Below are 16,213 nucleotides of genomic sequence, written 5' to 3' on the forward strand. Positions count from 1 at the left end.
GTGTGTGTGTGTGTGTGTGTGTGTGTGTGTGTGTGTGTGTGTGTGTGAGAGAGAGAGAGAGAGAGAGAGAGAGAGAGAATGAGAGAAATTGTGCGGTGGATTGTTGGCTATGGGCAACGGTGCACAGAGAGAACGTGAACTGTTGTTAGACGTTTGTTGTGAATTATCGTGAAACGCATATATAGTGAGGATGTTTTTATCCAGTCAGTCGTTTACCATCACTCACATGTAGTGTCACTTGTGTTTGTTGCGTGTACTGTGAATCAATTCATTTTGTTGTTCCGTTTCCACAAAGTGAGATAAAGTGACAAGAAAATGTAATAAAAAATCTTTTTTTTCTTCTTTGTCACGATTCGGCATTGTTTATCCGTTTGGATTTATTTTAATCGAAAACCACGTTTACACACTCAATCGAAAGTGCGTGTTTCTTTTTTTGGTACATCGCATATATATATATTAGAGGAAAGGAATCAATTAAGGGGTCAACAGCATGCTTTTATGAGCTTATCGGTGATTTACTCAACTTATTGACACAATCTTGAGTTGCCATCATCTTTATCAATTCTTAAATGATGACAAAAATGAAGTTGAGTGATTTTTGTGTGCCACATTTAAGCCGTGTTTCATCAATCAAATTTGAATTTTGTGGTCCATTGCATGAATTCGTTGGTGTACATGTGTGCGTGTGCGTGTGTGTATATGAATATGAAATTGTTGATATTTGCAGTCGCCATTTATCTAAATCGAATCATTCAAATAAACAACACCGTATACGAAAACACTGAAGCGTGTGTTCATGGTTGCTAGGGTACGCAAATTGCTCATGCGGGAAATTCCTCGGCTAGTTTGTGTTTCGTGTACAAACTGTGTTGAGATGTTCAAACAATAAATGAATTTTTGTGTGTGCTGCGGTTTGAATGGTTTACAGAATCGAATGAGATAAAGAAAAAGCAAAAGAATGAGATAAACGCAACCAATCACAGATACAGAATGAAAAAGGATGTGCTGAAAAACATTGTTCATACGCATTCAAATTATTCGATGCAACCATAAACCATAAAGCCACCAAAACCAATACACACAGTTAAAACCATTTTTTGAAGGGGGCGCCTTCACTCAAGACAAATCAATGACTCAACTGGACATAGATGAATGTTAGTCGTTAAACACGGTTTCCAAGAAATGTGAATGATATTTGGCTACAACAAAACATTTTGACCAATACAAATTCTCTTTTTATTCCATGTACAATTATTATTTATGTATAAATTTTCCATGGAACGGTAATTTTTCTATATACACCTTGAACTTGTAGCATTTTTTCCAACGACAACATTTCGAAAATATGTATAAAAAAATTCGTGTTTCTTATTTATTGTGATTTGAATTGTGGATAAAAATTCGATGAATATGTATGAACATTTATTTTCGGGGAAATTTTTGGCAATGTAAATGTACGGTTGTGCCATACTCTTATCGGTCATTATTTAAAACATATCAAAAACTAACATAAAATCATATACACAGAAATCCAATACGGGAAAAAGTGCATCAGACAAAGTTTTGTTGCGTGTGTTGAATATGTTTTGTGCATGTTGATCCGTGTATTAGATTGTTATACCGTCCCCACCTCCTTCCCAAATGAAAATTCCATTATTTATCAATATTTATATGAAAATTTCATTTTTGGTGGAATGGGCCACATTTCACTTCATCAGACACACACACACACGCGCACCAAGCGAAACACATTTATTATTACACCCCAAAAATCACTAGCGCGTCCTTTGAAAATACGTTGTATCTTCTTCAACAAATCGTTTGATGGAAATGTTACTGGTTGATTATAGAAGCTATTTAGGAGAATCAAGTGAACGAGCAAAAAAACACACACCTACCGATGTATACGATGCGCTAATTTACATACATCCAATTTAATTTCCTTTTTATCGATAATGTCCAATATTTATTTCAACATACATCGTACACACATTTATATATGTATGTATAATTGTATATAAACGATATAGAAATTTGAATATTGCTCAACTCAAGTGGCAACGATGCAATCAGCGTGACGTACCACTTTGTAAAAAATTTCCACAATAAGCTGGAAAAAAAAACGAGAAATTGATGAAAAACAAAATAGTAGTCGGCTTGAAAAAAAAGTGTTCAATGAAAATGAGGAACGACACATGACAATGAGTAAAAGCGCATTTATGCAGTGACGCTTCATCAAGTGCCAATGTAAAAAAGCAATTAAGTGGACAAAATATTTTCGGTCCCAAAGTTTTTTTTTCATTTCTTCATAAAAAAAAGATATATGATTGATTTCGTTGTTGTCAACAATACATATCAATCATTTGTTTTTAATTTGTCAGTGAATGTGAAATACAAGGCATTTAGCTAATGAACTTTGAATAAAATGAGTGCTGGATGGATGTAATTCAGGAAAGTTTTTTTTCGTTCGATGCATCATATTATTTTCAGCTTCAAGTTTCCAAGTTTACGGTAGCAAAATGAAACCTCATTCGAGTATCATCTGAGAGCCTGAAACCCAAAACAAATTATAAAAATTCTTTTCGGAAAAAGAGCATAAGAAATTATTGAGCGCAAAACGAGAATATAGAAAACTGAGAGTTAAAACAACACATAGAATACTGAGAGTAAAAGTAGCATATATCGATTTGCTGTTTTTACTCTCAATTCCGTATGTTGTATTTTAACTCTCAGTTTTTATTCTTCTCATTTTAGCACTGAAAATGTATTTGTGTTTATTTGGCACCGATAAATATTATATTTGCTTTTCGTCAAAAACATTTTATTTGGATTCGTATAGAACAAAATGTAATAGAAGAATTTGTTTACAAAGCAATAAAATAAACAAAAACAAATGCTCTAATTTCACGTCGCTACTGCGACACGATGAGTTACTGTGGTTCCTATATTTATGCATTGACCAGTGTAAATCCAACAGCAATTTACCGTTATTCGCTAACACACCGAAGATATACAAATATGCTGGTCGTATTCGCACCGAATTTCATGTTGTGTATTATGCGTATCTGTAAAATCTTATTTTTTTTTTTTTTGATCTGCAACGACAAAACTATTTGTCGATTTCTTAATTCAAAATTTGAAATTCAAATCATTGTTTTTCAGTTCACATTATTATTAGATAAATAGGCTAGTGAATATCTACTGAACGATCGAAAAAACGTGTACGTAGACCGCTTTTGTATAAAAAATATCGCAAAAGAATATTGTAATGGCGCATACAACAAAAGGCAATAGACAAATTGCTGAAAAAGTGTTCAATGTGCTATCAATCTGTACGAGTTCGGGAAAGTACTGCACCAAAATTGATCTGCTCCAACAAAAACTGATTTTCAATTCGTACTATTCAAAATCAAACTGGAGTAAAAAACGCTGTTCCTTCGATCACACATTAAAACGGCGAAAGCGAAAAGATGCCTCGTTGTATCCAAATCATTTTTGAAAGAGAGAATGTTGACAAACAATTCACTAAGTTAATCTCGTGTCATATTACATGAAAGAGCAAAAATGCAACGCATTGTGACGAAAGCTAAATATAATATTTTTCGGAGTCAAATAAAAACATATTTACTTTCAGAGCAAAAATGAGAAGAATAAAAACTGAGAGTTAAAATATAACATATCGCTTGTTTGTTTTGTCGCTAACTGAAATTATATTCTGTTTTAGTTCTCAGTTCTGTATATGCTCTTTTAACTCTCAGTTTTTTTCTATCGTATTTTTCATTTAAAACACATTCTTATGCTTTTTTTCCGAAAAGAATTTTTATAACTTGTTTTGGGTTTCAGGCTCTCATCTGGTGTTCGCTTTTTCATTCACCGGTGTATCATGGATTCATTACGAATATCTTTTGAAAAATGATTATTTACAGGAAAAAAAAAGAGATTCATTTTTGTAATATTTATTATACCGAAATGAGGCAGTCTTTTTTTCCGACAGTTAAAACGGATGTTTTTTTTAAATACAAAGGATACAGTTCGGCACCATTTTTACATTAAGATAGTGAACAGCATTTTCCAACGAGTACACACAAAAAAATTTGCGGAAAAATTTAATGTAAAAGCGGTTACTGAGTAGTGTGTGGTTAAATTTTAAGGCAATGCGGTTAAAATTTCGTCATTTGGATTCTTTAATATTAGAATTCACCGCAATTTACCGCATTCATACAAAAATGACCGCACACGCATAAGAGTAAAAGTCAAACATTCAATCCACCATATTCGAGTATGAATTGATTGTTATAAAACATTCTCGTTAAATACATGAAACTATTCTTTTTATAATACATATTATTTATTTATCTTTATTATTTGATGCAAATCTACGGCGGTGTTTTTTGGACGAAATACTACTCTGTTCGTCATTTTTTGTCTTTTTTCTTGAATTCAAATAATAAAGATAAATAAATAATATGTATACATGAATAGTTTCATGTATTTAACGAGAATGTTTTATAACAATCAATTCATACTCGAATATGGTGGATTGAATGTTTGACTTTTACTCTTATGCGTGTGCGGTCATTTTTGTATGAATGCGGTAAATTGCGGTGAATTCTAATATTAAAGAATCCAAATGACGAAATTTTAACCGCATTGCCTTTAAATTTAACCACACACTACTCAGTAACCGCATTTACATTAAAATTTACCGCAAATTTTTTTGTGTGTATTTTCATGTATCTAAAATGAAGTCAAAATTGAAATGGTAGCTTGAGAAAAAAAATTCGAATCAAAGTAAGCATGGCTATTTATTGATTTATTTGAAATTAATCAGCATTTTTTTTCGTTCTTTCTTTTTGAAACCATCATACAAGTTTCAATAAATCATGCGGCCAATTTTGTGGCACAATTTATTTCATGAAAGAAATTTCACTTCATTCATTCGCCTGTATATTTTAATTACCTGTTGGAAAAAGGAATTCTGTCGAACACACAGTAATCCACAAAAGAAACCTCATTCAACTAGTTTCATTTTGTTTTTGTTGTCGCTGGTGTTCAAGAGCCATGAAATTATTGAAAATACGATCTGAGTCTAAATTTATCCATTGATATGAAATCTAAGAATTTTGTGATATTTTCAAGAAACGGTATCCACATTTCCTTCGTCGTTGACATTTTCAATTTGAAATTCGTGAAAGTGGTGTTTTTTTTTCTCGAAGAATGAGTAATACATTTCCAGCCATAAATTTCACGGAACACGGTAAAAGTGTTGTTTGTATATGAACCACTTTCATGGAGCCTTCTTAATAACCTTTAATGAAACTCCATTTGATGTGAATTGCAACATGTTGCTTCGCTTAGAAACTAAATACTGTCAGATGTGAATACTGGGTAAATGCAAGCGTTTGCATTTTTGAAATACACACACAATACATTTAAGTTTCGTTGTAAAAGAGGTTGTTTTCTCTTTAAATATTAGGAATATACTCGTATGTGCATTGATTTTAAACAGACAGAGCTACAACAGCTGTATGCACAGCAATTCACCCTCTATTCGGTTTCTTCTTCTTCTGACACCATACAACACAACTAACTAAGCAAACAAGAAGAGAAAACGCCATTTATCACGCGGCAGAGCTGAATAATAAAAAAAAGAGAGAATATACACAAATTGGAAATATGAAGGGAGCATAAATTTCCTCTTTTGTTGATAAATTGGTAGTTGCTTGTTTGTTGGTGATTCAAACCAATTCTCATTGTATGTGCATGTACGATGTACGTGGTGGTTTATTGTCTGAAAATTGAAGCGATAAAAACAAATAATCGGTTAGCATGGCACACGTACACACCGAAAATTTCGTTGACATACTAAAACGCGAATATATGCTCCACTTTTGAATGTCTCGGCACTTGGTTTCCTTTGAGCCAATGTGGCGGCAACAAGACCAATGGTTTTAATTCCTCTTCGTATTTTCAAGACGATGGAAGCGGGTTTTTCTTTTCATTGTTTAAATTGCTCGTCATTGAACTCAACAATTTCAATTGATCAAGAGACTGTATACCGGAGCACCATGTCACCATTGTAGTGTCGATTGTTTTTTTTGTGTGTGCTTGTAGTGCATATTGGTGCAACTGTTGAATCATTGTTGAAAGTAAAAATTTCTTTTTTTCAAAAGCATACGTAGACAATTCTGTGTAAGTGTTTAATTCGATGTTTTTGGAATTTCTTTTTTGAATAATCAATATGTGTAAATAATCCTTTTAACCGGTAGCTAAACAAGCAATTCATGGTCGCAACAAAGGATAATCCCGTTTACATTCTATAAAATCGCATAGACACGTGTCATTTGGAATATCAGGTGTAAAAATTGATTAAACAATATATTCAAAAGCGTCTAAAATTTAACATGGAAAATGCATGTATCGCATGTATACATCTCTTTATCGTTTTTTTTATATTTGTAGTATTCATTTTCACTTCGGCAAAGTGACTACGACTTAAAATCCATGAGAGACAAACGACGGCGCTTCTATTATTTACAAAAGTAGCAAAACATTTTCCGTTTATTTTGAATTTCTGTTGTTGTTGAAATCTCGAGGAAATTTTGTTTTACTTGCACTTTACTTCCTAAGTATATGACTGTAAGCAAGTTGTATACGAATCGATCTACACGTTGTTTTGTTTATGTTGCTTCATCACTACCATATCGTTCATTTGGCTAAGTTTTCTGCAAATTCGTTCTTATTTTTATGATGTAAGCACAATTTATTGACTCGACTTACATAAACAACAATCAAAAAAGTTTCTTTTTATTTCACAACTATTTCGCGTGCGGTTCAAATCTTTACAATTTCCTATCTGAACCGCGGCGGTGCACCTTTATGCTCGGTCATATTCAATGAACCAAGATCTTAATGAATTATTACATTTTAAGTCAAATACATTTTGAAATCCAAAGCAAATAAACGTTGAAGCGGAAAAAAACTTAGTTGCCTGCCTACATTCGATGAAAGAAAATATCATTTTATTTTAATAAAGAATGATTCGGTTCAACAAAAGTAGGTTGAATTGTGTGCCAAACCGATTGAACAATTTTTTATAACAAAAAAAAAAAAACGGAATCAAAATAAATATCGAAGTACCAAAAAAATAGCACAAACAACAAATAAAAAATAATTGTTGTTGTTGCCTTCTGATTGGATAAACCGATAAAAAAATAAATACTGAAATCTGTACATGATGTGATTATTCGATGAAAAAGAAAAAGGAGAGTAGCGCGTTAATGATTTAATAATATTTCAGTTTATTTGAGATTGGGAGCCACGAAATTTAATATTTTAATTTTGTGAATCAACCAAGACAAAGCTGCAAGTGTGCGTGGTGCAAAAAAACAGTTCGATACAGAATGGGTTGTAATACGAGCCAAGAGCAAAAAAGTGCGGTGACCGAAAACAATGGTGATATCGATACCAACAATGAAACAAATCAGAGCGCACGAAATTCGGCGAAGAGTGAAAAGGCGTCGAAAAGCGCAAAAAGTGAAAAACTAATAAACGGACACGACACCAAATCCGACGACAAAGCAAACGAAGGTTGGTAACATGTAAAATATTTAAGCTAACATCGCATTAGTTATTTAATATGCTTAGCTCCTAGGCTATTGTTCTCCATAATTTTTTTTTATATATACATTTGTTAACGATGTATCAATCACGTACTTAGTAGCCGAAAAAAAAAACGAAGGTTTTCGCTAAGGAATCATGCTCAAATTTTGGTAAAGATAAGAGTTGGGAAAGTCTGAGACTGGGTTTTCTTTATCGCAAACTTTTTTATAATGAAAATTGATTTTGCGAACAAAAATTCATCATAATTTTTTTCTATAACTTTGCAAATACTTTAATTCAAATGCAAAAGAACACATTAATACAACTTTATTCTGATGGATGGTGAATGCAGAAAATGCATAAATTTAATGCCAAATTTTATTCAAATTGATTTTATGAATATATTGTGTAACGGCGTGCCGCAACGCAAAGAGCGTCTGTCTAAATGATGGACGATTCAAACGTACGTCTATTCTGAGAAATACATGACACAAATATTTTGTTCCATTTATTCAAAGCTATTTAGACCACAAAAGTGTAAAATTCGATAGGTAACATTGAACTATTTAACACATTAAAAACACCCACTTATTGGTGTAACTATGACAACAATGTCATTCTCTAATTGAATACATATTCAAATATAAAAAAATCATTCGATGAACTAAATTACGATATACATTTTATAATAATTGGAAAAGACCTCTAAAGGAGGAAAACTTCTAAACGCTATTTTATGGAAAAAAACGACGGGAAAATCAAACGTACTTGTATAAATTCAAAACATTAACGGAAGTCAAGAAAAGCCGTTTGAAGCTTAATAATAATTTCAATTAAACACAACGAAGAGCTTTTTTATGAGAAAATCTGTGCCAGTCCAAGAGACGATTTTATTGAACAAAATAAGTATATAAGCACTCAACAGAGCTTGAAGAAAGCTCATGAAATCTTAAGTTTGAGCCTTGGCTTAATGTTATTTCATTGGCCAATGCTTTTATATGTAAAGTGTGATAAAAGCTCTTATACGATAAGCTTTTTTATCCATTTGAATGGTATGTATTAGTTTATTCCATTTGATGAATAAGCATCTCTGTTGGATTCCATTAAACAAGTTTTTTTTTCTGTGTTTTATGCGCTTGCGTTTGCTTTTATTCCTGAACTGATATTTTGCAAGTTTATTTCTCCACCGAGATTGAATCGAGTCCAAAATGGCCTGAAGATATGAGCCAGTATGCGTGCACATTTTCTTCATGTTTGTGTATGTAAAATATGAATATTCGATCGTTGAATATATTTGTTTGGCTTTCGGTTTGGTACGTATATTGGGTTGTGTGTGCGCCTGTATTTGTGTGTGACGAACATCCGAATAAGCCGAATGATGTTGAGAAGGGCAAGCATTTAATGCCGTTCGTCAACAAAAAGCACCAGATTGTATGCACACAACAACCAGGAACATCATCATTTGTTCGCGCTTTATATTGATAGTCGCACGTGATTTCTCGATACACAGCCAGTTTTCTTCTTCTAGTGGAAAGTATTCAGTTCGTTCCGTGCTCACTGTACATAACGATTTTTTTTTTGGTTTTAGTTTTTCTAGTTCGATCAAATCTCAATCGTTTGTCATTTTCTTTTGTTTTCAAATCCTTATTCAGAGCTTTTTCTAAGAGCGAGAGAGAGAAAAAAATTCATAATATTTTTTTTTCTTCATTTCTCGTCTTGAATTTATTCCCACAACAAAATTCAATTCATTTGGTTATCAATTTATATTTCGTTCAATCCATTTGTATGTTGCCCTGTTTCATTCAATTTGCACTTATTCTTTCAGATTAAAAAATAAAAACGAATTTTGTTTGGTGTTTGAAGAACAAAAATATTAAATATAAAAAAACACAAATTTAAAGAAAAGGAAATTAATCGATTCGAACGGTTTGTGATATAACGTACGCGAAAGAAAAAAAAAACAATTCGAAGCAAACAAAACTAGAGCCATCGTTCGTACACAAACGATTCAAGCAAATCTTAGGTAAGATGCAGTTCAAAAATTTTCGCCGTTAGGGCTATGTAGAATGTGCTACAATAAAATGTAGAATGGGAAAATCAAACACAAACATTTTTTCACATTGAATTGTGAAAATATTTTCGATAAAATTACGTTATGTGAAAGAATTATTTTTTTTGTGTGTGTGTTCTATTTCGTGTGAATGCGATGCGAACAAATAGCGCATTATAATGATTTACCAGTTAGTTGTCGTTTTTCATTTTGCCAAATCGATTGGCATTCAGCTTTAGTGAGCCATGAGCCTCTCAATCTCCGTTGATTTTTTTCTTCCCCTTCTTCTTCTTCTTTTTTCATCAGTTTTTTCCACGGCCGAAGGAGATAAGACTATAAGCATTTCTCAGTTGGATATATATTTTTTTTGTCTAATGTTCAATCTTTTTTTCTCTTGCTTTCGTTGTAACTCTTTTAAATAAACTCTTAAACTTTGCTTACGTGTTAAGAAGAAGAAAACACTATCGAAGATTCCTTGAGCATAGCAGTTTTTTTTGTTGGTGTTTTGCACTTCTATCTCGTTTGTCTCAATGAAGAATGCATGTGATGTTTTAAAATAGAAACATCGCGCCAACGAAGAAAAATCAAGAGTTCGAGTACATGCATAAGGAACTCGAATTAATTAAAAATGTTTGCGTCATGGAAAGTTCGCTCTCTTTTTTTTTCAACTCATTTATCAACAAAGACAGATCAGCCTAATTATCAGGCTCACTCTTTATTTATACAAAGATAGTCGCTGAGCTCTTATATTCAGTAGTTAAATGTGGTGACTAAAGCGGAATAATTCAGAAAGATAAAATATACGATGGATTCGATGCATTGTTTCAAATACAATTCAAATAATCGGCAATTCAATAGCATCAATCAAAATAATTATTTTAAGGCAATGACATTGGATTTTGATGGTCACCGAAAGGAGCAAAAAATAATTAAGTAATTAAGTAATCACTTTATCAGCCACACATCAAATCGAATGAAACGACATGCGACACAAAAAAACGAAGTCAAACGAATTTAATTAATTTATTGCCATTGTTGTTGCGAATTCAATATCCGGTAGTCATCGGCTTAAAATGGTCCATGTATTTATATATGAGTGTGTTTGTACATTTGGCGGTTTTTTTATGTGTTTCATTTTTCATTTCACAATCAACAATGCTACAGTGATTTTTGTCGCAATTTATTTATTTTTTGTTTCGTTTTAACAAAATTTTCATTAAAACGAGAACTCGTTGGTTTTTTTTATCAGAAAATTTGCATTTCATGTTTTAACAAACTGCTCATTAAAAAAGGGGAGTTTTCGTTCATATTTGATGGATTCGCAATTAGAAAATGTAAAACATGAATAATCAAGTTGCCAAAAAAAGTATTTTCTTCACAAAACGACGCACGTAAACTTTTCCGTTTTACCAAAATAAGTGTGTGTATCTCAGTTCCACTCAAATATTGTTGGCTAATTCATTTGCCCAGAATGAAAACAAAACATAATATACTTTTTGATGGAATGTTAAAGTGACAAAAAGAAATTGCTAAAAATAAAATTTTATGCTCTTCAACATTTCTTGACACACACACACAAATCTAATTATTGTGCTGGAGAAGCGCTATACTAACTGGATTTTTGGATTGGATTACAAACGATACGACACAAAAAATGGCCGTTGTGATATCGACCGTTACACCAATTCGTCTATATTCGGCTGTAAATATTGATTTAATTAATTGTCCCTATTTTTGAGCTTACCCTCAACGTAATGGGTCAATTCGTCAATGGTTGTGACATACACACACACATTATTGACATAATAATGTCGACACAATATAGCAACAACCCATCTACGTCATTGATAATTTGTTAAATCCATTTTGATCCCCATTTGGTTTAGCCTTACCAATATCGTTTTATTACGAAGATGTATAGGCATCAATGATTTCACATGATTAAGCTGCTATCAGTAGACGACCAGAAGATGATTTGAAATTCAAAACTTTGAAAATCTGGTTATTCATTTTATGAATCGGGACTATATACATTTTCATGACAATAATTCTACGGATTTTTGCATACTTTCAACATTTTCAATCAGAACTTAGAAACTGATACAATCACACTATGAATTTACCCATCTCTGAAAATTTTGACAATGATTGAATGTGATTTTGAATTTAATCCAACCGAATGAATAAATAAAAACCACTTTCGAAAGAGGCACAGATTAAATTAATCAGTTTATCAAGTGCTAATACAGGCAGTTGTTCTATTACATACTTTGACGTTTCAATGAACTTATTGCTACGAATACGTGCATTCGCATATTCATGTGAACGCATTAATGACTCAAATTAAGCACCAACTAACAATGATATACATACTTTATGGTCTGTAATATTCGTGAGTTCGGCTCAAGTGTTTTTTTTTGTTGTTTGTCATAATTTTGCTTTACTCGATGTGGATTTTCATGGAACATCTCCCATGTTGTCTAAATCAATTTTTTTATACGAAGAAAAGAAACAGATCATAATCCACGTTTTTTCGCAAACATTTTGCTGTATGTATACATTTTCGTGTAATTGCATCAATAAATTAAATTTAATCCATTGTGAAAAGTGCAGCTCAAAATGAGTGGTGTCCATGTATGCTTAAATATGATTGGTACACGCAAGAATGATCTTACTTAAACCATTGTACTCAATTACAAACATGCAATACGTGCTCTGGGCCCATATATATATATATATATGTGTGTGTTTCACCTAATTCGCATACAGGAAACAATCTCGATTGTAACTGTTTCTTGCACACAATATAAAATATGACAAAAATATCGTATGTACATCTGCTTCAGCAGTGAACTGCTGAGAAATAACGAGCAAACCAAAACCATTCGTTATAATCCATTTAATTAATTGTCTGGTGAGAAAAAATAATCGGAGCTCGTATCAAATCGACAATGTTCATTACGAATTCAATACGATTCGCTTTTGACACTGGGTTGCTGCTAAACACGTTTCACTGGCGCCCTCACTGTATTGCATAGTGAAGTAACTCAATAGTACGTGTGTGAAATGTGAAGATTTTTTCTCGCACGAACTAGATGGCGCTAATAACTAAGTGTCTTTGTAGCAATGGTGTGGCTTTTGATATGGAAAAGTAATTAGGTTGCCTAAGTTCATTTTAAAGTTTTCCTTGTGTGTGTGTGTGTGTGTGTGTGTGTGTGACTTTTGGAAAAGAAAATTATCGAAGTAAAATCGAACATTGCGAAAAAGTTCGATGTGATAAATTGCAAAAAACAAAAAAAAATCTAATTTCATTTGTGTTAAAATATTCCAGTTCGTTAAAATCTCTCCCCGTTGAGTAATTCGATTAAAATTCTTCATTTGATTTGAAAAAAGTACACAGCACGGGAGGAACAAAAAAAAACTACAACAAGAGTGAGACAAGCTAAAACAAAGAGACAACGGATCGACCTGACTAGTTTTATAGAATGTGATTAACCCATTATCGTTATGGAAATAGTATTTGCAACGCAATCAGAGAATGAGCACAGACTTGATAGCGCAACGAATGTCTACAGGGAAAATGAACTTTTTCGCTTAAAACGAACAAAAAAATGTGATTCATTCGCATAGCTAATCCTCATCATGCCATACCAGGCGTTTAAGAAGTAAAGTGAATACGCTCATCCAATCTCATACAGAAATAATTATGTACCGATTGTACTCAAAGAAAGCTCGTCGTATTTTTCGTCTAAGAAACCCTACAAGCTATCAATGATATAAATAAGCCAGCCAACTGGTGCTGTAATTTGGCCTCTATTATTTTTTTATATATTGTTGTTCAACATTATAAAGTTCTATCAATTGGTCGATATTATACGCAAGAGGAAAACTACCATTACTACGCAATTCGTCTAAAAAAATCATTGCAATTCGTTTTAATTTATTCTAATTTCATTCCAAATCAGCCCAATGTCATATGTTTGAGTAATTACTGTAGCCAATGTATAGAGAAAACAATCAGTTAGTTTTTTTTTCATTTCGAAAATGTTTTATTGCATTAATTTTATGGCTTTAAGCACATTTTTATTAATCATTTTGTTTAAATGATAAATTCTTATTCAAATTTGACTCAAAACAGATTTTCAGATTGAAAATTTGAGCTAAACTCTCGAATTATTTGGAAATTGAATCAAGGCAGTATGTATAGCAAGGCAACAGTACTCAGAATTAGGTGGAATTATGTTGAGTTGAACCAATTTCGACAGTTTTCCATCCATAGAGAGTCCTCACAAGAGTCACTTTTATCTGGGGGTTCTGTCAGGGGTAGACTTTGGCTATAAAAGGGGGTAATCTGAACCCCAGGAAGCTATGGTTGTCGTATTCAAAATCTTCTTTTGTCATATTTGTACAGATTGAACATTGAATTTATTGAAATCAAACAACAATTGAAAAGCTTATCTTTGTATTCGGTGTATTCGAATCTAATTTCATCGAACCAATGAAACTATTCATGCGAACCAATGTTTTGAAAATGATTGTGTTTATGCGTGTGTGTTTGCGTGAAACTGATACCGTTAAAAACCGTTGTCAATAAAAAAATTATGCGTTGTGAACACGCAGCCATGTAGTTTTGTTGTCCATGCTTATGAATGCATTAAATTCTCTTTGTTCTCTTATGTTGGCCTACCAAATGTTATGTGCTTATTGAATGGATTTTTTCATTCCTTAATTGATCGAAAAGTTGTAAAGTGTTTGCCAAAGGATGCATACACCAATATCTAAAATCACCAACAGAAGTTATACGGTCCATATAGCAAACAAAAGCTGACTAATGTGTAACTTCATTGCAATCTTTTGTTTCGCATCCCATTAATACGAAGGTTTCTTCAAGAAATCAGAACGAGAAAAACGACTCAATACCAAAGCTATGGGAAACAAAATCTATCTCAAATTATTTTCCACAATCTCTTTTCGCATCAAATTAACTAAATGTGCAGAAAAAAAACCAAATGGCAAACCGATAACCAATTCATCTCAATGACTGTTCCGCGAAATTGCACTGGTGTTGCGTGAAAAAATTACATTTAAATCGTTCACATTTCGGCCGACCATCAAATAACAATTAAAATGAATGAGCTGCCTGTATTGAGTCACATTTGAAAATCGATTTACTGCTAATTTGGAAGTAGTTATTAAGTGCGTCTGAATCAACTATCTGATTAGCAATTCAAATGAAAACCATATCATAGATAATCTCGATGGATATATACGCTAAATCATAAAAATTTATGGAATACCCTACTGACAAAAGAAAAATCCAAACATTCCGTTCCGAAGATTTTTGGAAATTTGCTTGAAATTCTCAACATTTTTCACATAAATAGGTGATCAAATTTAAAGCTTGCTCAATAACAGCAGCATCATTTCAAAGAAACACATTTTTACAAAGGTGTCAACCATTTTCATGTATAACTACAACCAGAGCTGTCAACGAACGTTCGTTCGTTCGTAGAAATTAAAATGTTCGAAAAAGTATGAAAATAAAATAATTATTTTATAAGTGAAATTGAAAGTAGGTTATATTTTGTGAATTTTGGGACTGAAAACATAAATTATAGGAAAAAATTGAACAAAACAAATATTATTTACTTAAAATAAACAACGTAATAGTCAATATAACAATTGAATTTGCATTGATAAAAATGGATAAATTTATTACGATTTATTAAATTACTATTTTATTAAACAAAATCAAAAAACATAAGATACAATAATAATATTAAATTATTCATAAAAATCAAGTAATATTAGTAATCGATTTTGTGATTTTTTTCCAAAATAATAAAACTCTCGATTATAGAAAATATACAATCTTATACCTATAGTTGGATAGATTTTTATTCCTGAATAGTTGGAAAAAGTCTTCAATTAGAATATTAAAATAATAGTTGAAATTATTTGCTTCAATTCATTTTATTAGTTGTCATTGATATTACGAAGCAGACTGCTCAGAAAAATCGATGACAATTAATAAAATGAATTCAAATAAATTATTTTACATCGAAGCCTGATCATGCCCGTAACTAACAACACCTCTAATGCGTATTCCGAGTACTAATCGAAGTTTGTGACAATATGGCCGTCACAGTTTGGCAAAATCATAATGAATCGATTAAACTGCGTTAAACTGTTAAATTAAAACAGTAGAAATAAATAGATTTTAATTTTTTACATTTTTGAAAATAAAAAATCTTTTGTTTTTTTTTAATTTTGTGAGATTTTCTGTCCACAATATTCAAAAATATTAAATCAACAAAAATGAATTGGTTGACATAACCTAACTTTTGTGTCACAATCGTGATAAACCGATTAAAAAATTATTAAAACAGTAGAAATAAAAATATTTTCATTTTTTACATTAAAAAAAAAAAAATTGTTTGTTTTGTTTTGTAGTTTCCGGTAGTTTCGTGAGATTTACTGCACAATATTCAAAAATATTAAATTAATAAAAAATGAAGTGGTTGACATAACCTCACTTTCGTTTTAATAATTATTTGATCG

The 16,213-nt window shown here is 31.8% G+C and overlaps 1 protein-coding gene across 2 annotated transcripts in view; it reads left to right on the forward strand.

The window, feature by feature from the left end:
* Window positions 1-197: 197 nt before the first annotated feature.
* Window positions 198-16,213, forward strand: part of LOC116352102 — a 54,208-nt gene continuing 38,192 nt past the window's right edge. Inside the window, exons 1-2 of one of the 2 annotated variants that reach the window (XM_031784403.1) lie at window positions 198-317; window positions 7,301-7,590. In XM_031784403.1, the coding sequence (XP_031640263.1) occupies window positions 7,404-7,590 (187 nt within the window). In that variant the 5' untranslated portion in view covers window positions 198-317; window positions 7,301-7,403. The remainder of the gene's footprint in view (window positions 318-7,300; window positions 7,591-16,213) is intronic. The other variant, XM_031784404.1, reaches the window with a different exon arrangement.

The sequence above is a fragment of the Contarinia nasturtii genome, unplaced genomic scaffold (assembly GCF_009176525.2).
Source record: "Contarinia nasturtii isolate CC-2019 unplaced genomic scaffold, AAFC_CNas_1.1 Cnas_scaffold_187, whole genome shotgun sequence".
NCBI classification, from domain to species: Eukaryota; Metazoa; Arthropoda; class Insecta; order Diptera; family Cecidomyiidae; genus Contarinia; species Contarinia nasturtii.